Here is a 24,076-nt window from a genome sequence, read left to right on the forward strand (position 1 = left end):
TGGCGGCGCGGAGGAAGAGGGGGGCGCCGGCGACCCCCTCGGGGGCGGGGCGGGTCGCCATGGCAACGGGCGGGGGGGGGGCAGCGCGACCGATCTCCCCCGGGCGGGGCCACCGGGCGCCGTCGTCATGGCAACCGCCCCCCCCCCCCCCCCCGCGCGGCGGAGGCGCCGGCCTGCGTTACCATGGCGACGGCCTCCTCCAACCCCCTCCCTCTTCCAGGTGACCCCGCCCCCCCGTGCCGCTCTGGCCCCGCCCCCCGCCCCGCCCCTCCCGGCCGCGCCGTCCGCGGGTGTGATGAGCTGCCGCGGCCTCAGCCCGCTCCGCCACCGCAGCGCGCAGGTAGGACCGGGCCGGGGCGGCGGGGGGGGGGCACACACATACACACAAACACCGGGAGAGGAGCCCCCCCCCCCGCCCCGACCCGACCCCCGATCCCGCACCGGCTCCGCATCTTCCCTCCCCCCGGGCCCCGCATCCCCCCGGCCCCGCATCTTCCTCCCCCCCCCCGGCCCCGCATCCCTCCCCGGTCCCCGTCGTCGTGTCCCCCCCCCCTCGTTTCCCGCACACCCCCCCCCCCCCCGGCACTGCGGCAGCCGCTCCGCTCCCCGCAGCGCCGGGCAGAGCCCCCCCCCCGCTTTGTCCCGGGGTCCCGCCAGCGCTGCGGGGCCCCCCCCCAAAAAAAAGACCCCAAACCCCACGCGTGTTGGTGCCCTGCGCCCCGCACACGCGTGCCCAGCCCCCCCCCCCAAGGGCCCCGGCACGGGGGGGGGGGGGGACGGGGGGGGCGGCCGCTGATCCCCGCACTAAGAGCATTAGCTGCCGGCCGGAGCCGGCGCGGGGGGGGGGGGGGGGGGAAAAGGTGGGGGGGACACACACACAGGGACACGGGGACCCCCCCGGGGACGGGAGGATGGGGGGGGGGTCTTGAGGAGTCCCTGGGGGGGGGTCCGGGGTGGCCGGAGAGGATTGGGGGGGGGGTCTTGAGGGGGGTCAGGGGTCGCTAGAGAGGAGGGGAGGTTCGGGGGGGGTTGGGGGTCGTTAGGAGGGATGGGGGGGTCTTGGGGGGGAGTCAGGGGTGGGGGGGGTTCTTGGGGGGGTCAGGGGTCGGTAGGAAGCGGTGGGGTTCTTAGGGGGGTTGGGGGTCACTAGGAAGGATGGGAGGGTCTTGGGGGGGTCCGTGGGGGGGTCAGGGGTCACTAGGAAGGATCCGGGGGGGGGTCTCTGGGTGCTCAGGGGTCCCTAGGGAGGAGGGGGGGGGTCCCTCTGTGGGTGCCCTGTGCCCCCTCGTCAGGGCTGGGGTCCCTCTACTGGATCGGGGGGGTCCCCCACAGTTTCGGGGGGGACACGACAGGTCCCTGGGGAGATGAGATTGGGGGGGAGCGGCTCCTTCCCCCCCCCCCACTCTCCTGCACCTGCCCTGCACCGTCCCCCCTCCGTGTGCCACCCCCCCACTGCCAGGACCCCCCCCCCCCCAAAGTGACAAGACCTCCCCCCCCTCCAGTGACAGGACACCCCCCCGCAGTGCCAGGACCCCCCCCCCGGTGGCAGGACCCCCCCAGGGCGGCCATGCTGTCCCCCCCAGCCTACGACAGCCTGGAGCTGCAGCGGCAGTACGGCGACGTCAACAACCGCTGGGACGGGGCCGAGGAGGAGGAGGAGGAGGGCGACCATGAAGGCAGCTCGGCCCGACGCTTCGAGCGCTCCCGCATCAAGGCGCTGGCCGGTACGGGGCGGGGGGGACACACGGGACCCCAAAAAATAGGGGGCGGGGGTGTGTGGACACATACACTCCCCGCTAAAGCTGCAAGGGGGAAAGGTAAAAACATGGGGGAGCGCCCCAAAATGGGGAGCGGGGAGGGGGATGACGTGGGGAGGGTGGGGGGGTACCCCAAGAGCAGGGGGGAGCGCCTCAAAATAGGGGGGGCAGCCCTAAAACAAAAGGGAGCACCTCGAAAGGTGGGGGGGGTGCTCTAAAAACAGCAGGGGGCACCTCGAGGCGGGGGGGGCCCCCAAAACAAGGGGGAGCACCTCAAAACAGGGGGGAGCACCCCAAAAACAAAGAGGAGAGCCTCAAAAGATGGGGGGTACCCCCAAAAGCAGGGGGGAGCACCTCAAAATAGGGGAGGGCACCCCTAAACCAAAGGGGAGCACCTCAAAAGGTTGGGTGGAACCCTAAAAAACAGCAGGGAGCACCTCAAAACAGGGGAGGGTATCCCCCAAAACAAGGGGGAGCACCTCAAAACAGGGGGGCACCCCTAAAACAAGTGGGAGCACCTCAAAATGGGGGGGGAACCCCGAAAGCAGGGGGGAGCACCCCAAAATAGGGAAGGGCAGCCCAAAACCAAGGGGGACCACTCAAAAGATGGGGGCCACCCTAAAAACAGCAAGGAGCACCTCAAAACGGGGGGGACCCCAAAAACAAGGGGGAGCACCTCAAAACAGGGGGGGGACCCCAAAAGCAGGGGGGAGCACCTCAAAATAGGAGGGGGCATCCCAAAATAGGGAGGGACGTCAAAAGTTTTGGGGGGGGACATCCTAAAACACGGGGGGGACACACCCTCACATGGGGGGGCACCCTAGAATGGGGGGGGGCACCCAAAAAAACCGGGGTGGGGGGGCAGGAGGAAGGAGGTCGGGGTCCCTGGGGGGGGCAGCGGCGCTGGTGGAGCTCAGGGGACGCAGGCGTGCGAGTGACACCCCCCCCCCCGGGTTGTGCACACGCAGGTGCACACGCAGCCGCGTGCACGAGGGCGCAGGTGCACGCGGCTGCACGGGCGCGCACGCCCGTGAACACGCGTGTGCCCGCAGCCGCACGCGCACGGACACGCACGCGTGTGCGCGCAGAGACGGGGGACACATGCGTGTGCGGCCGCCGGCGCGCCCACCCGTCACGCGTGTGCGCCTGCGGACGGGATGCGGGCACACGCGCGACCGCTGTGCGCACACGCGTGCCTTCGCGCACACGCGTGCCCGGGCGCACACGCGTGCGCACGCTTAGCCGTCCGACCTGTTCCGACATAAATCCCGGCGCCGCCCTCGCCCTCCCGGCCCCGCCGCGGTGTCGGGCCCCACGGCACCCCGCTCTCCCCCCCCCCCCGCCGTGTCCCCCCCCCCCCCGCCATGGCCCGCCGCCCCCCCGTGCCCCCCGCCGCCCCCCGGCTCTGCCCGGCCGCTGCCAGCCCGGCCCAGCTCCGCTTCAAGCAGCTCCAAGGTGAGACGGGGGGGGGATGGACAGGCCCCCCCCCCCGGGAGGGGGGGGACCCCCCCCAGGGGGACGGGGACCCCCGGTCTGTGCTGGGCCCCCCCCTTCCAGGGCCTCCCGGTCCCCCTGGGTCCCCCCCCCCGTCCCCGTAGGCCCCATCTGTGCCCCCCAAGTCCCTCTGTGCCCCCCCCCCGGACCCTCTGCCCCCCCCCAAAGTCACTCTGTCTCCCCCCCTGAGCCCTATAGGTGTTTTCCAGGACCCTACGGGTGTCCCTTGAGGTTCTATAGGTACCCCCCCCCCAGTCCCTCTGGGTCCCGTCCCCCCCCCGACGCTGCAGCTGCCCTCCCACCCCATCCCCTGTCCCATCCCCCCCCCAGACCCTATAGATCCCTCCAGGTTCCCACGAGCCTCCCTGAAACCACTGCACACACACACCCCCCCCCCGCACCCCGAAACCGGCACACCCAAACCCCGCGGGGGGGGGTGACGCCCGACGCCCCCAGATACCTGGGTCCCTTTTGGGGTGGGGGGGTGCACCCGGCTGCTTGGGTGGGGAGGGGCTGGTGGTGGGTGCCTGGGACCCCTCAAACGGGGGGGGGGACGACACCCCCTGGGAGCAGCAGGGACCCAGGTGTCTGGGGGGGGACCCCAGTGTCTGGGGGGGGGACACCCAGGCGTCCGGCTGCGTGTCCGTCCCCCCCCCGACACCGTCCCCAGGGGCTGGAGTCTGCTCCAGCCTCGGCTGAGCAAACAGGGGCTGGGGGGGGGGCGGCGGTGGCACACGTGTGCCCCCCCCCCCCCCCCGAGCTGGACCCTGTCCCCCCCTCCCCGTGACACGCACACGCGTGTGCGCCGTGACCCTGCGTGGCGGCCGCTCGGCTGACGGTGCCCGCCCGGTACCTCGCACCCCTGATCACACGCGTGTGCGACGCACCTGACCGCCGGCCCTGCACACGCGTGCCTCCCACCCCGGCACCTGCCGGCTGGCGGTGTGCACGCGTGTGTGTGTGTTGGGGGGGGGGTGTGCGTGGACACGCGTGTGCGTGGCGGTGGGTCCCGGTCAGCAGCGCACACGTGTGTGCGTGGTGCTGAGCTTTGGGCTGCGCTGCACACGTGTGTGCCTTTGCCCTGGGCATCTTCCAGCTGTCCCAGTCCCCCATGGCCCCCCAAAACCCCCTGCGGCCCCCCAAAACACCCCAATCCCCCCCCGCCCTGCCCACAGCCCCCCCAAACCCCCCAATCTCCCCCCCCAAAACCCACCATGGCCCCCCAAAACTCCCCAATCCCCCCCCCCAGCCCCCCTGCGGCCCCCCCAAAACCCCCCAATCCCCCCCAGGCCCCCCCCAGAGCTCCCCAAAACCCCCTGCGGCCCCCCAAAACCCCCTAATGCCCCCCAAAACCCCCGAATCCCCCCCCCTAGCCCCCCTGCAGCCTCCCAAAACCCCCCAATACCCCCCCCAGCCCCCCCATGGTCCAGCCCCAAATCCTCTTACCGCTAATCCGGGGGCCGGCGCCGGGCACGGCTGTCACGGGGAGCCGAGCACCCCCCAGCCCCCCCCCCGCCCCCCATCGGGGGGTCCCCAAACGCCTGGGTCCCCTGGGTTTGGGGGGGGGGGCCGGGACCCCTGGGCCCCCAGCTGGGGGGGGGGGTGGTGGGTTACCTGTCTCTCTGGTCCCACCGATGGGGGTCCCGGCCTCACGGTGCTGCCCTGGGTTGGGGGTCCTGGCCCCCCAACTCCAGCTGGGAGGGGGGTCTCTGGTGGGGGGGGGGGGGTCTCTGGACCCCCCCCCCCACGCTGACATCCCCCCCCCCAGATGAGCGCGAAGCGGTGCAGAAGAAGACCTTCACCAAATGGGTGAACTCCCACCTGGCGCGGGGGACCTGCCGGCTGGGGGACCTGTACAGCGACCTGCGGGACGGCCGCATGCTGCTGCGCCTGCTGGAGGTGCTCTCGGGGGAGCAGCTGGTGAGTGGGGACCCCCCACCCACACCCCCCCCCAGGGACCCCCGTGGGTGGGCACCCCATCCCCGCAACACCCAGGCACCCACTCCCCTGGGACTCCCGGTGTTCGGGTGCCCCTTCTGTGGGACCCCAGTGCTGGGGCAACCCTCTCCGGGACCCCCAAACCCCAGACCCCTTCCCCAGGACCCCCCCAGGCACCCCCTTCCCCAGGACCCTCAGACCTGGGACCTCTTCCCCAGGACAGCCCAGGCATACCCTTCCCCAGGACCCTCAGACCTGGGACCCCTTCCCTGGGACCCCCCAGGCACCCCCTTCCCCACGACCCCCAGAACTGGGACCTCCTCCCTGGGACCTCCAGGCACCCCCTTCCCCAGGACCCCCAGACCCAGGACCCCCTTTCCTGAGACTCTGGCATCCGAGCACCCCTTCCCTGGGACCCCACCACCCCCAGTGACCCTCCCCGGCACCTCCAGCCCCCGGGACCCCCTCCCCATGTGCCGGGGGGGGGGGCCTGACCCCTGCCCCTGCCCCGTCCAGCCCAAGCCCACCAAGGGCCGGATGCGGATCCACTGCCTGGAGAACGTGGACAAGGCGCTGCAGTTCCTCAAGGAGCAGCGGGTTCACCTGGAGAACGTGGGCTCCCACGACATCGTGGACGGCAACCACCGCCTCACCCTCGGCCTCGTCTGGACCATCATCCTCCGCTTCCAGGTACCGCCACCCCCGGGGCAGCGGAGGGGGGGGGCTTGCAGCTTCCGTGGGGGTCCCTGCCTCTGCCGCGGGGGTCCCTGCAGCTGCTGTGGAGGTCCTTGCATCTCCCACGGGGGCCTTGCACCCACTGTGAGGGTCCCTGCCTCTGCCACGGGTGTCCCTGCATCTGCACGGGGGTCCTGCACCCACCATGGGGGTCCCTGCACCTGCTGCGGGGTCCCTACATCCACGGCAGGGGTCCCTCCCTCTGCCGCGGGGGTCCCTGCATCTGCCTTAGGGATCCCTGCATGTGCTACAGGGGTCTTGCAGCTTCCATGGGGGTCTCTGCATCTGCCATGGGGGTCTTTCACCCACCATGAGGGTCCCTCCCTCTGCTGCAGGGGTCCCTTCATCTGCCACGGGGGTCTTGCACCCACTGTGGGGGTCCCTGCATCTGCTGCGGGGTTCCTACATCTATGGCAGAGGTCCCTCCATCTGCCATGGGGGTCCCTCCCTCTGCTGCGGGGGTCCCTGCATCTGCCATAGGGATCCCTGCGTGTGCCGCGGGGGTCTTGCAGCTTCCATGGGGGTCCCTGCCTCTGCCATGGGGGTCCTGCATCTGCTGTGGGGGTCCCTGCATGTGCCACAGGGGTCTTGCACCCACTGTGGGGGTCCCTGCCTCTGCCGCGGGGGTCCCTGCCTCTGCCACGGGTGTCCCTGCATCTGCCACGGGGGTCTTGCACCCACTGTGGGGGTCCCTGCTTCTGCTGCAGGGTCCCTACATCTATGGCAGGGGTCCCTGCATCTGCCATAGGGGTCCCTGCATGTGCCACGGGGGTCCCTGCATGTGCCATGAGGGTCTTGCACCCACCATGGGGGTCCATGCACCTGCTACGGGGTCCCTACATCTACGGCAGGGGTCCCTGCCTCTGCCACGGGGGTCCTGCATCTGCCATGGGGGTCCTGCATCTGCCGCAGGGGTCCCTGCATGTGCCACGGGAGTCTTGAACCCACTGTGGGGGTCCCTGCCTCTGCCGCGGGGGTCCCTGCCTCTGCCATGGGTGTCCCTGCATCTGCCACGGGGGTCCTGCACCCACTCTGGGGGTCCCTGCACCTGCTGCGGGGTCCCTACATCTATGGCAGGGGTCCCTACATCTGCCACAGGGGCCCCTGCATCTGCCATGGGGGTCTTGCACCCACCATGAGGGTCTCTGCCACTGCCATGGGTGTTCCTGCATGTGCCATGGGGGTCTTACACCCACTGCAGGGGTCCCTGCACCTGCTGTGGGGGTGTCCGAACCCGCTATGGGGTCCCTGCACCTGCTGTGGGTCTGTGCCCCCACCTTGGAGGCCCCTGCCCCAGCTGGGAGCCCCCCAATCCCCATCCCCAGCCGTGGGGTGGTCCGGGCCCCCCCCCCTCACCCCATGCTGCCCCCCCCCAGATCCAGGACATCAGCGTGGAGACAGAGGACAACAAGGAGAAGAAGTCGGCCAAGGATGCGCTGCTGCTCTGGTGCCAGATGAAGACGGCAGGGTGACCGTGGGGCAGGGGGTCCCGGGGGGGGTCCTGGGGGATCCCGGGGGGTCCTGGGGGTCCCAGGCTGAGCCCTCACCCTGGCGCCTGGCAGGTACCCGAACGTGAACGTGCACAACTTCACCACGAGCTGGCGGGACGGGCTGGCCTTCAACGCCATCATCCACAAGCACAGGTGGGGCAGGGGGGGGCACGGCGGTGGCGGCGTGGGGCAGGGGACGTGGGGCAGGGGACGTGGGGCACAGGGCAGGGGACGTGACATCTGTGTGGGGCAGGGGCCGTGGGGCAGGGGCCGTGGGGCACACGGTGACATCTGTGTGGGATGCGGGATGGGGGGATGCGAGATGCGGGATGCAGGACGTGGGGCGCAGCACGCGGGGTGCAGGATGGGGATGTGGGGTGCGGGGCGAGCCGTGGGGCAGGGGCTGTGGGGCTGAGGTTCTCCCGCTGCCCAGGCCGGACCTGGTGGACATGGACGCGTTGCGGCGATGCAACGCGCACTACAACCTGCAAAGCGCCTTCAACCTGGCCGAGCGTGAGCTCGGTCTGACCAAGCTGCTGGATCCCGAGGGTGAGGAGGAGCTGGGGGGCTGTGAGGGGGCTGCGGGGGGGTTGTGGGGGGTACGGGGGGCTGCGGGGGCCGGCCACACTCACCCCCCGCACTCTGCTCCCCGCAGACGTCAACGTGGACCAGCCGGATGAGAAGTCCATCATCACCTACGTGGCCACCTTCTACCACTACTTCTCCAAGATGAAGGCGCTGGCGGTGGAGGGGAAGCGCATCGGGAAGGTGACGGGGCAGAAGGGGCTGGCGGACGGACGGACGGGCGGACAGATGGACGGACGGAGGGCTGGAGGGAGGGAGAGAGGGGCAGAGAGGTGAACGGGGGGACAGAGGAATGGAGGAAGAAGATGGATGAGGGCCCGAAGGGATGGACAGACACAGAGAGAGAGGGGAGATGGACAGCTGGATGGAGAGGAGGACCAAGGGGTGGACAGACAGACAGGCAGATGGAGAGAGGAGATGGGCAGGCAGCTGAATGGGCGCCCAAATGGATGGACAGACAGACAGAGAGAGAGGATGGACAGCTAGATGGAGAGGAGGACAAAGGGATGGACCGAGAGACGGATGGAGAGGGGTGCCCAAACGGATGGACGGCCAGCCGGCCGGCTAGAGGGAGGGAGAGAGGAGATGGACAGACAGCCGAATGGGCGCCCACACGGATGGACAGACAGACGGGCGGCTGGAGGGAGGAGGTGGACGCTCGACGGCCGGCCGGACAGACGGCCGGGCAGGGATCCGGCAGGACGGAGCGCGGGCAGGTGGCGGGCAGATGGCTGGCGGGATGAGCCGGGGCCGGCGGAGCAGGGAAGGGGGGGGACACGGACGGCAGATGGACAGACGGCCGGCGCCGCAGGTGCTGGACGCGGCGCGGGAGGCGGAGGAGCTGGTGGGGAAGTACGAGGAGCTGGCGGGCGAGCTGCTGGGCTGGATCGAACAGACCATCCTCACCCTCAACGACCGGCAGTTGGCCAACGCGCTGCCCGGCGTCCAGAACCAGCTCCAGGCCTTCAACACCTACCGCACCGTCGAGAAGCCCCCCAAGTGAGCCCCCCGACCCCGCGCCGGCCCCACCGCGCCCCGGCCGGGCTGGGGGTGTACGGCGGGGGGCTCAGCGTCGCCTCTCCCCCCCCTCTCCAGGTTCATGGAGAAGGGCAACCTGGAGGTGCTGCTCTTCACCGTCCAGAGCCGGATGAGGGCCAACAACCAGAAGGTCTACGTGCCGCGGGAGGGGAAACTCATCTCCGACATCAACAAGGTGGGACGGGGACGGTGGCGGCGCGGCGCGGTGCCGTGCCGTACCGGGGCTGACGGGGAGTCGTGCCGGCAGGCCTGGGAGCGGCTGGAAAAAGCGGAGCACGAGCGGGAGCTGGCGCTGCGCACCGAGCTCATCCGGCAGGAGAAGCTGGAGCAGCTGGCGGCGCGATTCGATCGCAAGGCGGCCATGCGGGAGACCTGGCTGAGCGAGAACCAGCGCCTCGTCTCTCAGGTGCCGGTCGGTGGGGGGACTGCGTTGATGGGGGTCCCGCTCCCCACTGCCACCCCCACTTAATGACCCCAGGGACCTGGGTGGCCGGGGGTCCCGCTCCCCACTGCCACTGACCCCGGGGACCCAAGGTGTTCGGGGGTTCCGCTCTCCACCACCACCATCCCCAGGGACCCAAGGCATTTGGGGGTCCCGCTCCCCACTGCCACCGACCCCCAGGACCTGAGGTGTCTGGGGGTCCCACTACCCACTGCCACTGATGCCCAGGACCCGAGGTGTCTGGGGGTCCCGCTCCCCACAGCCACCAACCCCGGGGACCCCAGGTGTTCGGGGGTCCCGCTCTCCACCACCACCATCCCCAGGGACGCAAGGCGTTTGGGGGTCCCGCTCCCCACTGCCACCAACCCCGAGGACCTGAGGTGTCTGGGGGTCCCGCTACCCACTGCCACTGACCCCCAGGACCCGAGGTGTCTGGGGGTCCCGCTCCCCACTGCCGCTGACCCCGGGGACCCAAGGTGTTTGGGGGTCCTGCTCCCCACTGCCACCGATCCCGGGGACCCAAGGTGTTCGGGGGTCCTGCTCCCCACTGCCACTGACCCCGGGGACCCAAGGTGTTCGGGGGTCCTGCTCCCCCCCCACTGCCACCGATCCCGGGGACCCAAGGTGTTCGGGGGTCCTGCTCCCCACTGCCACTGACCCCGGGGACCCAAGGTGTTTGGGGGTCCTGCTCCCCACTGCCACCGATCCCGGGGACCCAAGGTGTTCGGGGGTCCCGCTCCCCACAGCCACCAACCCCGGGGACCCAAGGTGTTCGGGGGTCCCGCTCCCCACTGCCACCGATCCCGGGGACCCAAGGTGTCTGGGGGTCCCGCTCCCCACTGCCACCGATCCCGGGGACCCAAGGTGTCTGGGGGTCCCGCTCCCCACTGCCACCGATCCCGGGGACCCAAGGTGTTCGGGGGTCCTGCTCCCCACTGCCACCGACCCCGGGGACCCAAGGTGTTCGGGGGTCCCGCTCCCCACTGCCACCAACCCCGGGGACCCAAGGTGTTCGGGGGTCCCGCTCCCCACTGCCACCAACCCCAGGGACCAAGGTGTTCGGGGGTCCCGCTCCCCACTGCCACCGATCCCGGGGACCCAAGGTGTCGGGGGGTCCCGCTCCCCACTGCCACCGATCCCGGGGACCCAAGGTGTTCGGGGGTCCCGCTCCCCACTGCCACCAACCCCGGGGACCCAAGGTGTTCGGGGGTCCCGCTCCCCACTGCCACCAACCCCGGGGACCCAAGGTGTTCGGGGGTCCCGCTCCCCACTGCCACCGATCCCGGGGACCCAAGGTGTCGGGGGGTCCCGCTCCCCACTGCCACCGACCCCGGGGACCCAAGGTGTTCGGGGGTCCCGCTCCCCACTGCCACCAACCCCGGGGACCCAAGGTGTTCGGGGGTCCCGCTCCCCACTGCCACCAACCCCGGGGACCCAAGGTGTTCGGGGGTCCCACTCCCCACTGCCACCAACCCCGGGGACCCAAGGTGTTCGGGGGTCCCGCTCCCCACTGCCACCGATCCCGGGGACCCAAGGTGTTTGGGGGTCCTGCTCCCCACTGCCACCAACCCCGGGGACCCAAGGTGTTCGGGGGTCCCACTCCCCACTGCCACCGATCCCGGGGACCCAAGGTGTCTGGGGGTCCCGCTCCCCACTGCCACCCCCTATCGACCTCGGGGTGACTGGGGCTCCCCAGGGACAGAGGGGCCAGCTCCTACCCTGCCCTTACAGTCTCGCCGTCCCCCCCCCCAGGACAACTTTGGGACAGACATGTCGGCAGTGGAGGCGGCGGTGCGGAAACATGAGGCCATCGAGACGGACATCGTGGCTTACAGCGAGCGGGTGCAGGCGGTGAGCGCAGTGGCGGCCGAGCTGGAGGCCGAGCGTTACCACGACATCCGCCGCGTCCTGACTCGTCGCGACAACGTGGTTCGGCTCTGGGATTTCCTCCGGCAGCTGGTGGCCGCCCGCCGCGAGCGGCTGCTGCTGCACCTGGAGCTGCAGAAGATGCTGCAGGACCTGGCGCATCTCATGGACTGGATGGAGGAGATGAAGGTACCGGCGTGGCGGCGGGCACGGGGAGCCGGGGGGGGACAACGTGGCGGCCGGACCCTGACGCCGCCGTGTCCCCCCCCCCTCCCCGGTCCCGTAGGGTCGGCTGCAGTCGCAGGATTTGGGGAAGCACCTGCACGGGGTGGACGACCTGCTGCAGATCCACGCGCTGGTGGAGGCCGACATCGCGGCGCAGGCGGAGCGGGTGCGGGCGGTGAGCGCCACGGCGCAGCGATTCGCCGTGCCCGGTGAGGGTGAGTGTGGCCAGGGCACCCCGCAGACCCTGGGGACCCCTGGGACCCCCGGTGCACGCTGGCAGGGGATGGTCCCAGACCCCCAATCCCCAGGAGGGCTGGAGCACCCTGGTCCCCAGACCCCCAGGGGGCTGGTGTACCCCGAACCCCCAGACCCTGGGATGACCCGAGACCCCCAACCCCTAGGGCAGCCCTCAACCTTGGACCCCAGACCCCCAGGGCGGGTGCACCCTGGACCCCCAAAATCCAGGAGTGGCCCAGACCCCTAAACTCCAGGATGTCCCCTGACCCCAGCCCCCCGGGGTGGTCGGAGCCCCCTGGACCCCCAAACCCCTGTGATGTCCCCCAGCTCCCTGGCGCAGCTGGAGCCCCCTGGACCCCCAAATCCCTGGGATGTCCCCCAGCCCCCCCGGGGTAGCCGGTACACCCCGAGCCCCCCTCAGGGACCTGCCGGGGGTCCCCGCAGGCTACCAGCCCTGCGAGCCGGCGGCGGTGCGGGAGCGCGTGGCCACGCTGGAGCTGCGTTACCGGGAGCTGGCGGAGCTGGCGGGACAGCGCCGGGCTCGGCTGGAGGAATCGCGGCGGCTCTGGAAATTTTTCTGGGACACCGGAGAGGAAGAAGCCTGGATGCGGGAGCAGGAACGTCTCCTCTCCTCCGAGGATGTCGGCCGGGATCTGACCAGCTCCCTGCGCCTGCTGAGCCAGCACGACGCCTTCCGCGGGGAGCTGAGCGGGCGTGCGGGGCCACTGGAGCAGGCGCTTGCCCGGGGCCGGGGTCTGGCGGCCGAGGGCCGGCTAGGGGCGGCCGAGGTGGCCGAGCGGGTACGGGAGATGGAAGGACGTTGGCGAGCGTTGGCCGAGCTGGCGGCCGAACGCGAGCGACGCCTGCGGGAAGCCGCCGGCTTCTTCCAGTTCCAGGCGGAGGCGGCGGACACGGAGGCCTGGTTGGAGGACGCCCTGCGCCTGGCGTCCAGCCCCGAACTGGGCCACGACGAGTATTCCACCCGCAGCCTGGCCCGGCAGCACCGGGAGGTGCAGGAGGAGGTGCGGAGCCACCGCCCCGCCATCGACGCCCTGCACGAACAGGCTCGCGCCCTGCCGCCCGCCTTCGCCGACTTTCCCGGCGCGGCCGGTCGGCTGCCGGCGCTGGAGCGGCGTTACCAGGAGTTGGCGGCGCGAGCCGAGCGCCGGCGGCAGGACCTGCAGGACGCTCTCAGCCTCTACACCATGCGCAGCGAGGCGGACGCCTGCGGGCTGTGGGTGGGCGAGAAGGAGCAGTGGCTGCATGCCATGCACGTCCCCGACAAGCTGGAGGACCTGGAGGTGGTGCAGCAGCGGTGAGCGCCGGCACCGGATCCCCCCAATTCCCGGTCCTTCCCGACACGTCCCAGTCCTTCCCGGTGGGCGCTGAGCCCCTGTCCCCGCTCCCTGCCTGCAGCTTCGAGACGCTGGAGCCGGAGATGAATAACCTGGCGTCCCGTGTGGCCGCTGTCAACCGCATCGCCGACCAGCTGCTGGCCACCGACCAGCGCAACCAGGAGAGCATCCGTGCCACCCGCGAGCAGCTCAACGCCAGGTGGGCGGCGGGTGCTGCGGGCAGGGTGCTGCGGGCAGGCAGGGGTGGTCCTGGCACAGCAGCTCCAGGCAGAGATGGGTGCTCCAGGCAGGCAGGAGGGTGCTCCAGGCAGGCAGAATGATGCTCCAGGCAGGGATGCTCCAGGCAAGATGACGCTCCAGGCAGGGGTGCTGTGGGCAGGATGATGCTCCAGGCAGGGATGGGTGCTCCAGGCAGGCAGGATGATGCTCCGGGCAGGGATGCTCCAGGCTGGCAGGACGATGCTCCAGGCAGGGACGGGTGCTCCAGGCAGGCAGGATGACGCTCCAGGCAGGGATGCTGTGGGCAGGATGATGCTCTGGGCAGGGATGCTGTGGGTAGGGTGATGCTCCACGCAGGGACGGGTGCTCCAAGCAGGCAGGATGATGCTCCAGGCAGGACAATGCTCCGGGCAGGGATGCTCCAGGCTCGCAGGATGATGCTCCAGGCAGCAGGCAGGGACGGGTGCTGCAGGCAGGGACGGGTGCTCCAGGCAGGCAGGATGATGCTCCAGGCAGGGATGCCCCAGGCAGGACGATGCTCCAGGCAGGCAGGGTGATGGTCCAGGCAGGGATGGGTGCTCCAGGCAGGCAGGACGATGCTCCAGGCAGGCAGGGTGATGGTCCAGGCAGGGATGGGTGCTCCAGGCAGGCAGGACGATGCTCCAGGCAGGACGGCCGGGCATCCGCGGGCAGGGTGGGCCGCTCCGGGCGCGGTGCCGGCAGAGGCGTTCCCCCTGACCCCGGTGCCGCGCAGGTGGGAGCGGTTCCGCGCGCTGGCCGACCAGAAGAAGGAGGCGCTGACGTCGGCCCTGAACATCCAGAACTACCACCTGGAGTGCAACGAGACCACGTCCTGGATGCGGGAGAAGACGAAGGTGATCGAGTCGACGCAGGGGCTGGGCAACGACCTGGCCGGCGTCATGGCCCTGCAGCGCAAGCTCTCGGGCATGGAACGCGACCTAGAAGCCATCCAGGGCAAGGTGCGGGACTTGCGAGCCGAGGCGGGAGAAGTTGGCGGCCGAACACCCGGAACAGGCGCCCGCCATCCTGGCCCGGCTGTCGGCCATCGAGGCGGTGTGGGACGAGCTGTGCCGCAGCCTGCGGCGACGCGAGGAGTCATTGGGGGAGGCCAGCAAGCTGCAGGGCTTCCTGCGGGATCTGGCCGCCTTCCAGGCCTGGCTATCCCGCACCCAGACGGCCGTGGCCTCCGAGGACGTGCCGGCCACCCTGGCCGAGGCCGAACGGTTGCTGAGTCAGCACGAGAGCATCCGTAAGGAGATCGCCCACTACGGCGACGACTACCGCAGCACGCGAGCCGTGGGCCGGGAGGTGACGCAGGGACAGACGGACGCGCAGCACGTCTTTCTGCACCAGCGCCTGGAAGCTCTGGACACGGGTTGGGAGGAGCTGGGGAGGATGTGGGAGAACCGCCACCATCTCCTCTCCCAAGCCTTCGCCTTCCAACTCTTCCTCCGTGACTCCAAGCAGGTTGAGGGCGTCCTCAGCACCCAGGTGAGCGGCTGGGGAGGTGAAGCCGGCGGCGCCGGCGGCGGGGGGGGGACACCCTGGGGTGCCGGAGGGACGGCGGTGATGCCCGGTCCGCTGCCCTGCGCAGGAGTACGCCCTGTCGCACACGGAGATGCCCAGCACGCTGCCGGGAGCCGAGGCTTCCGTCAAGAAGCACGAGGACTTCATGGCCACCATGGAGGCCAACGGGGAACGTGTCCAGGGGCTGGTAGCCGCCGGCCGCAAGCTGGTGGCCGAGGGCAGCCTCCACGCCGACAAGGTGCAGGAGACGGTGGATTCGGTGGAGAGCAGGTGAGGGGACCCCCACATCGTGGCCCAGCCTCACCGCTGGGGTCCCCGGCCCAGCCGTCACCCCCTGCCCTCGCCGCAGGCACCAGAAGAACCGGGACACGGCCCAGGAGCTGCTGGGGCGGCTGCGGGACAACTGGGAGCTGCAGCGGTTCCTGCAGGACGGGCAGGAGGTGAGCGCGGGACACCGGGAGGGAGGGGATGGGGTGGGGATGGGGATGAGGACGGGCTGAAGATGGGAACGAGGACGGGACGGAGCCGGCACGGCATAATGGCCCTGTTCCCGCTCTCCCCCCTGGCAGCTCACGCTCTGGATCAACGAGAAGATGCTGACGGCCCAGGACGTCTCCTACGAGGAGGCCCGCAACCTCCACACCAAGTGGCAGAAGCACCAGGCCTTCGCGGCCGAGCTGGCCGCCAACAAGGGCTGGCTGGAGAAGATGGAGAAGGTGGGGGGGGCCGGGGCGAGGCCGCGGCACCGGGACCCCCCACCGCCGCGGCCCCGCTGACGCCGGTATCCCCGGCAGGAGGGCCAGCAGCTGGCGTCGGTGAAGCCGGAGCTGGGGACGGTGGTGACGGAGAAGCTGGCGGCGCTGCGGGGGCTGTGGGACGAGCTGGAGTCGACCACGCGGACGAAGGCGCGGCGCCTGTTCGACGCCAACCGCGCCGAGCTGTGCGCCCAGTCCTGCGCGGCGCTGCGGGGCTGGCTGTCCGGCGTGCACGCCCAGCTGCGCTCCGACGACTACGGCAAGGATCTCACCAGCGTCAACATCCTGCTCAAGAAGCAGCAGGTGGGTCCGGCGGGGGGTCGGGGTCTGCGGGGGACAGGGGTGCAGGGGACGGGGTGCAGGAGATGGGGTGCAGGGTGACAGGGGTGCAGGGAACAGGGTGCAGGGGACGGGGTGCAGGAGACGGGATGCAGGGGATGGGGTGCAGGAGATGGGGTGCAGGGTGAAAGGGGTGCAGGGAACAGGGTGCAGGAGACGGGGTGCAGGGCGACAGGGGTGCAGGGGATGGGGTGCAGGAGATGGGGTGCATAGGAACAGGGGTGCAGGGGATGGGGTGCAGGAGATGGGGTGCAGGGGATGGGGGGCACGGGGACAGGGGTGCAGGGGACAGGGTGCAGGAGATGGGGTGCATAGGAACGGAGTGCAGGGGACGGGGTGCATGGGAATGGGGTGCAGGAGATGGGGTGCATAGGAATGGGGTGCAGGGGATGGGGTGCAGGAGATGGGGTGCATAGGAACGGGGTGCTGGAGATGGGGTGCATAGGAATGGGGTGCTGGAGATGGGGTGCAGGGGATGGGATGCAGGGGACAAGGGTGCAGAAGGAAGGGGCACCCGGCACAGGGGGTGCACGAGGATGGGGTGCAGAGGACAGGGGTGCACAGGGATGGGGTGGATGGGGACGGGTGTAGGAGACGGGGTGCATGGGAATGGGGTGCCTGGCACAGGGGGTGCGTGGGGATGGGGTGCAGGGGACGGAGGTGTGCGGGGAAGGGTGCCCGGCACGGCGGGGTGCCCGGCACGGGGTCACTCACCCTCCCCGCGCCCTGGGCAGATGCTGGAGAAGCAGACGGCGGTGCGGGAGAAGGAGGTGGAGGCGATCCGGGCGCAGGCGCAGGCCCTCAGCCGGGAGGACGCCAGCGCGGCCGAGGTGCAGGGGCAGGTCCGTGCCGTGGAGGAGCAGTTCTTGGGGCTGCGGGAGCCGCTGCGGGAGCGTTGCCGAAAGCTCCTGGCCTCCAAGGAGGAGCACCAGTTCAACCGCGACCTGGAGGACGAGATCGTGAGTGGGCTCCCGGCCGTGGGAGGGGACCCCCGGCATCCCTGACCCCCCACCGCCCCTGACCCCCCGTCTCCCACCAGCTGTGGGTGAAGGAGCGCAGACCCCTGGCTGTGTCCACCGACCACGGCAAGGACCTGCCCTCCGTCCAGCTCCTGATAAAGAAGAACCAGGTGGGTCGGGGGGGTCCGGCAGCCGCCGCTGGCCCCCGTGGGGGTCCCGCCATCCCCAGGACCACTCCCGCTCACCCCGTGTGTCCCATTCTCCCGCCGCTACCAGACGCTGCAGAAGGAGCTGCAGGGCCATGAGCGGAGGGTGGAGGAGCTGCTGGGACGGCGCGGGGGGCTGTCGGGCCCGGCCGAGCGGGTGCGGGAGCTGCGGGAAGCCTGGCAGGAGCTGCGGCTGCAGGCAGAGCTGCGGCACCGGCGCCTGGAGCGGGCTCACGCCGCCCAGCAGTTCTACTGCGACGCCGCCGAGGCCGAGGCTTGGATGGGCGAGCAGGAGCTGCACATGATGTCCCAGGAGAAGGCGAAGGTACGGCTCCCGGCCGGTGTGCCCCCCCACCGCAGCCCCGTGCCCCCTCCCACCCTGAGCCTCTGTGATCCCCCCCTCCTCAGGACGAGCTGAGTGCCCAGGCCATGGTCAGCAAGCACTTGGTGCTGGAGCAGGCGCTGCGGGACTATGCCCACACCGTGCACCAGCTCTCGGCACAGAGCCGCGACATGGTGGCCAGCGGGCACCCCGAGAGGTGGGTAACATCCCCGGGTCCGCCTGCATCGTCCCACAGGGGACGGGCGTCCCCTGACACCCCCTGTCCCCGCCTGCATCATCCTACAAGGGCTGTGTGACCCCCCACCATCTCCCATCCCCACGTCCACCATCCCAGAAGAGCGTGTGTCCCCCTGCCACCTCCCATCCCCACATCCATCATCCCACGAGGACCGTGTCCCCCCCTGCCACCTCCCATCCCCACATCCATCATCCCACAAGGACCGTGTACCCCCCTGCCACCTCCCATCCCCACGTCCACCATCCCAGAAGAGCGTGTGTCCCCCTGCCACCTCCTGTCCCCACATCCATCATCCCACGAGGACCGTATCCCCCCCCGCCACCTCCCATCCCCACATCCATCATCCCACGAGGACCGTATCCCCCCCCGCCACCTCCCATCCCCACATCCATCGTCCCACGAGGACCGTATCCCCCCCCGCCACCTCCCATCCCCACATCCATCGTCCCACGAGGACCGTGTCCCCCCCTGCCACCTCCAGTCCCCACGTCCATCATCCCATGAGGACCGCGTCCCCCCTGCCACCTCCCATCCCCATGTCCATCGTTCCATGAGGACCGTGTCCCCCCCTGCCACCTCCAGTCCCCACGTCCATCATCCCATGAGGACCGCGTCCCCCCTGCCACCTCCCATCCCCATGTCCATCGTTCCATGAGGACCGTGTCCCCCCTGCCACCTCCCGTCCCTGCCAGCATCATCCCTTGGGGACCCTGTGTACCCCCTGCCACCCCTTATCGATGTGTGCATCATCCCACGAGGACCGTGTCCATCATCCCACAAGGACCACGTCCCCCCCTGCCACCTCCCATCCCCACATCCATCATCCCACAAGGACCGTGTACCCCCCGACACCTCCTGTCCCCACATCCATCATCCCACGAGGACCATATCCCCCCCTGCCACCTCCCGTCCCAACATCCATCATCCCATGAGGACCGTGTCCCCCCTGCCACCTCCCGTCCCCACATCCATCACCCCACGAGGACCGTATCCCCCCCTGCCACCTCCTGTCCGCACATCCATCATCCCACGAGGACCGTGTCCCCCCCGCCACCTCCCGTCCCCACGTCCGTCGTCCCCTGAGGACCGTGTCCCCCCCCCACACCTCCCACCCCCGCACACATCGTCCCCCGCCAGCGGGTGCCCGGTGCCGGTGCCACCGGAGCTGACGGCGGCCGTGCCCGCAGCGAGCGGCTGACGCTGCGCCAGGGCCAGGTGGACAAGCTCTACGCCAGCCTGAAGGACCTGGCGGAGGAGCGCCGGGCCACGCTGCAGGAGCACCAGCGGCTCTGCCAGCTCAAACGCGACGTGGACGACCTGGAGCAGTGGATCTCGGAGCGGGAGGTGGTGGCCGCTTCCCACGAGCTGGGCCAGGACTACGAGCACGTCACGGTGCGGGGACGGACGGGGCGGGAGGGCGCCGGGGTGTCCCCGTGTCCCCCTCCCCGCCGTCCCCGACACGGCTCGCCCCCTCCCCGCAGATGCTGCGGGACAAGTTCAGGGAGTTCTCGCGGGACACCAGCAGCATCGGGCAGGAGCGGGTGGACGGCGTCAACGGGCTGGCGGACGCGCTGATCGCGGCGGGGCACTCAGAGAACGCCACGGTGGCCGAGTGGAAGGACGGGCTGAATGAGGCCTGGGCCGACCTGCTGGAGCTGATCGACACGCGGTCGCAGATGCTGGCGGCCTCCTACGAGCTGCACCGGTTCTACCACGACGCCCGCGAGACCCTGGCCCAGGTGCAGCACAAGCAGAAGCAGCTGCCGGACGAGGTGGGCCGCGACCTGAACACGGCCGAAGCCATGCAGCGCATGCACACCGCCTACGAGCACGACATCCAGGCCCTCAGCACCCAGGTGAGCCGCGCGGCGCGGCGGGGACGGCGCGGCACGGGGCAGGACGGCGGCGCGGCGCGGCGTGCCACAAAACGGCACGATGCGAAGCAGCGCGGCGCAGCGTGATGCAGGACGGCGCGGCGCGGCGGCGTGGCGCGGCGCGCCGCAGTGCAGCCCAGCGTGGCGCAGCGTGGGGCGGCACCGCGCAGCGTAGCGCGGCACAGCCTCCTCTCCGTGCGCCCGCAGGTGCGCCAGGTGCAGGAGGACGCGGCGCGGCTGGAGAAGGCGTACGCCGGGGAGAAGGCGGCCGACATCCGCCGGCACGAGCAGGCGGTGAGCGAGGCCTGGGCCGAGCTGCGCGGCAGCAGCCAGGGCCGGCGCCGGCTTCTCCTCGACACCGTCGACAAGTTCCGCTTCTTGCGGGCGGTGCGGGACCTGCTGCTCTGGATGGACGGCGTCCGCCTGCAGATCGAGGGCCAGGAGCGCCCGCGGTGAGCGGGACGGGGCAAGGGGGCACGTGCCGGGGCGGCGGTGGTGCCGAGGGGACGCTGACCGCGTCCCCGTCCCCGGCGCAGGGACGTGTCCTCGGCCGATCTGGTGATCAAGAACCACCAGAGCATCAAGGCGGAGGTGGAGGCGCGGGCCGACAGCTTCGACGCCTGCGTGGCCATGGGCACCGCGCTGCTCGACAAGGGCCACTACGCCGCCGACAAGGTGCGGCCTTCTCCGTCCCCGCGTCCCTGTCCTCATCCCAGCCCCACGTCCCCGTTCTCGTCCCCACGTCCCCACCCCTGTGTCCCCATCCCCGTCACTGGCCTCATGTCCCCGTCCACGCCTCTGTGCCTCTGTCCCCATCCCTGTTCTCATCCTTGCGTCCCCATCCACATCTCCGTGTCTCTGTTCCCGTCCTTGTGTCCCTGTCCCCATCCCTGCATCCCCGTCTCTGTCCCCCCATCCCCATTTCCCTGTCCCCCTGTCTCTGTCCCCATGTCTCCGTCCCTATCCCTGTATCCCACCCCTGTGTCCCCGTCCCTGTCCCCTTGTCCCCATCCCCGTATCTCTATCTCTATCCATGTGTCCCCATCCCTGTGTCCCCATCCCCGTGTCCCCATCCCCATGTCTCTGTGCTCACATCTCTGTCCCCATCCCTGTGTCCTCAGCTCTGTTCCCATGTCCCCATCTCCATGTCCCCGTCCCCATCTCGTTGTCCCCATCCCTGTATCCTCAGCCCCATCCCCATGTCCCTGTCCCCATTCCCATGTCCCCATCCCCATGTCCGTCCCCATCCCTGTATCCCTGTATCCCTGTCCCCATGTCCCCGTCCCCATGTCTGCATCCCCATCTCCATGTCCCTGTCCCCATCTCTCTGTCCCCATCCCTGTATCCCCATCCCCATGTCCCCATCCCTGTGTCCCCATCCCCATCTCTCTGTGCCCATCCCTGTATCCCTGTCCCCATCCCTGTATCCTCAGCCCCATCCCCATTCCCACATCCTCATCCCCATCTCTGTCCCCATGTCTCTGTCCCCATCCCTGTATCCCTGTATCCTCAGCCCCATCCCCATGTCCCTGTACCCATCCCCATGTCCCCATCCCTGTCTCTCTGTCCCCATCCCTGTATCCCTGTCCCCATCCCTGTGTCCTCAGCCCTGTCCCCATCCCCGTGTCGCCCCCCCTCCCCATGCCGCGCACTCACAGCCCCCATCCCTCATCCCCAGATCTCGGAGAAGCTCTCGCAGCTGCAGGAACGCCGCCAGGACATCGGGGACCGCTGGAAGGAGAAGATGGACTGGCTGCAGATCGGTAAGCGCAGGGTCGGGGGACACCCCTGGGGGGCTGAGTCCGCCCGGACGCCTGGATCCACGCCGTTCCCCCCCCCCTTCTCCCCGTCTCCCCGCAGTGCTGGAGGTGCTGATGTTCGGGCGGGATGCCAGCATGGCGGAGGCCTGGCTTTCCAGCCAGGAGCCCCTGGTACGCTCGGCGGAGCTGGGGGGCAGCGTGGCCGAGGTGGAGAACCTCATCAAACGCCATCAGGGCTTCCAAAAAGCGGCCGCCGCCTGGGAGGAGCGCTTCGCCGCCCTGGAACGCCTCACCACGGTGAGGGTGGGGGGCACGGGGCGGGGGGGGAACCCCGCCGTCAGCTGAGCCCCGGCGCGCTCGGTGCAGGCGCTGACCCCCCCCCCCGTGTCATCGTCCCCCCCGCAGCTGGAGGAGAAGGAGCGGCGGCGGCGTGAGGAAGAGGAGGCGAGGAAGAGGCGGCCGCCCACGCCCCCCCCCCGCGCAGCCTGAGGCCGGGGGGGTCCCTCCGTCGGTGCCCCCCGACGCCCAGAACGGCGTGGGGACCAGGGAGCCGCAGCGGTGAGGGACGGGGATGCGGAGGCCTGGGGGGGGGGAGGACATGGGGGGGACATGGAGGTCTGGGGGCTGGGGGGGGGCTTGGGAGGGTGGGGGCCGTGGGGCATGTGGGGTCCTGGTGGGAAACCCTGGGGATATTGGGGACTGGGGAAAAGCGGGGGGATATGGGGGTCCCGGGGGGGGGGAGACCCAGGGGATGTGGGAAATGGGGGGTCGTGGGGGGAGATGAGGGGGACAGGAGCGACTTGGAGGGAAGGGGGGGGGCACAGGAGACATGGGGGGCCGCAGGAGACACCACCAGCATTGAGGGGACAGGGGGGACATCGGGGTCCTGGGGAAAGAGGGGACACGGTGGGGGGGGGTCACGGGGAGGGTCCCGGGGTGAGGGGGGTCACGGGGAGGGTCCCGGGGTGATAGGGGGGTCCCCGTCCCCTCACCTACTCCTGTGCCCCCCCCCAGGGCCCCGGCCCCGCAGAGCCGCCAGCCGGAGGCACCGGCCGTCAACGGGATCTGCCCCGACAGCGCCGCGGCCCAGGTAACCCCCCCCCCCCCGCAATGCCGGGACCCCCCTACCAAGGCGGGGGGGGAACCCCGGATGCCTCTGTGTGCCCCCCCCCACCACGGGAGGGGACCCACGACCCCCGTCTCCCCACAGGTGCCAGCGGGGCCGGGGCTGACCAACGGGGCGCGGGAGCGGGGTCCCAGCCCGGGGGGGTCTCCCCGGGGGCGCTCGGGGGGGGGTCCCGGCCCCCGACCACGCGGCCACGCTGCCCCCCCGCGCCCCCCCCGGCCCCCGAGAGCCTGGAGGGCGGCCTCTGCCGCAAGCACGAGATGGAGGCCCAGGGCAAGAAGGCCCCCAATAGGTGAGGCCACGCCCCTTCAGACACGCCCACACGTACCCCGCCCCTTCGGACACACCCTCGCAGCCACGCCCCTCTGGACACACCCACACAGGCCACACCCCCGGCGTGTCACACCCCATTTGGGCACACACCCCCTGCCACCACCCTGACCCCGCCCCATGGGACACACCCTTCCTAGGCCACACCCCCGCAGCCACACCCTCCCCTTTGGCCACACCCCTTCCTCCAGGCCCCTCCCTTAAGTGGGCAAGGCCCTGCTCCCTGCTGTGCTGGTAGGGGTGGGTCTGTGACACCCCCCCCTCCGCAACAGCCCTCCCCCCCCGTGTCGGGGTCCCCCCCCATCGTGCCACCCCCCCAGAGCCACGTGTCACCCCCCCCCCAAGCCGTGTGTGTGTCCCCCCCATGGTGCTGTGTCTCCCCCTCCATGGGGCCATGCCCCCCCCAGCGACACCATGTTCCCCCCCCTTACATTGCTGTGCCCTCCCCACAGCTCTGTGTGTGTCCCCAAACAGAGCTGTTTCCCCCCCCGGAGCCATGTCGTCCCCCCCAAGCCATGCGTGTCCCCCCCCCATGGAGCCATGTCCCCCCCCCATGACACTATATTACTCCCCCATGGAGCCAAGTGCCCCACCCATGGCACTGTCGTGTCCCCCCCCCATGACACTATATTACCCCCCCATGGAGCCGTGTCCCCTCCCATGGCACTGTCCCCCCCCATGACACTATAGTACCCCCCCATGGAGGCAAGTGCCCCCCCCCATGGCACTTTGTCCCTCCCACAGAGCTGTGGCCCCCCCATGACACTATGTTCCCCCCCCCAGAGCCGTGTCCCCCCGATGGCACTGCATGCACCCCCATGGAGCTGTCGTCCCCCCCCAAAGCGCTATGTGCTCCCCCATGGTGCTCCCCCCCCCCGGAGCCACATCCCCCCATAGAGACCTCTGTCCCCCTCCCCAAGCCCTCGCCGTGCCCCCCCCTCACTCCGTACCCCCCCTTCCTCCCCCCCAGGTCCTGGCAGAGCGTGTACTGCGTGCTGCGGGGGGGCAACCTCAGCTTCTACAAGGACGCCAAGAGCGCAGGGGTGGGGGCCCCCTACCATGGGGAGCCCCCCGCCAGCCTGCGCGGCGCCCGCTGCCACCCCGCGCTCCACTACAAGAAGCGCAAGCACGTCTTCAAACTGGGGTAGGGACGGGGGGGGGGCGCACACGACACGGTGGGCGGGGCGCAGGGTTGGGGGGGACGCACGCACGTGGCG

The 24,076-nt window shown here is 70.6% G+C and overlaps 1 protein-coding gene across 1 annotated transcript; it reads left to right on the plus strand.

Annotated features, from left to right (window-relative positions):
• Positions 1-104: 104 nt before the first annotated feature.
• Positions 105-22,492, plus strand: SPTBN2 (spectrin beta, non-erythrocytic 2). Its single transcript, XM_030006875.2, is given in 33 exon segments — positions 105-340; positions 1,550-1,724; positions 5,020-5,171; positions 5,706-5,879; positions 7,301-7,392; positions 7,487-7,567; positions 7,848-7,963; positions 8,070-8,182; positions 8,811-8,998; positions 9,095-9,212; positions 9,285-9,443; positions 11,232-11,534; positions 11,632-11,785; positions 12,252-13,122; positions 13,224-13,361; positions 14,136-14,385; positions 14,387-14,893; positions 14,997-15,199; positions 15,279-15,369; positions 15,499-15,645; positions 15,724-15,987; positions 16,758-16,982; positions 17,063-17,152; positions 17,259-17,513; positions 17,597-17,727; positions 18,957-19,161; positions 19,251-19,625; positions 19,851-20,095; positions 20,180-20,318; positions 21,322-21,406; positions 21,504-21,700; positions 21,809-21,961; positions 22,418-22,492. Coding segments are annotated over 32 exon segments (6,540 nt in total). The 5' UTR covers positions 105-127; the 3' UTR covers positions 21,893-21,961; positions 22,418-22,492.
• The last annotated feature ends 1,584 nt before the right edge of the window (positions 22,493-24,076 follow it).

The sequence above is a fragment of the Aquila chrysaetos genome, unplaced genomic scaffold (assembly GCF_900496995.4).
Source record: "Aquila chrysaetos chrysaetos unplaced genomic scaffold, bAquChr1.4, whole genome shotgun sequence".
NCBI lineage: Eukaryota > Metazoa > Chordata > Aves > Accipitriformes > Accipitridae > Aquila > Aquila chrysaetos.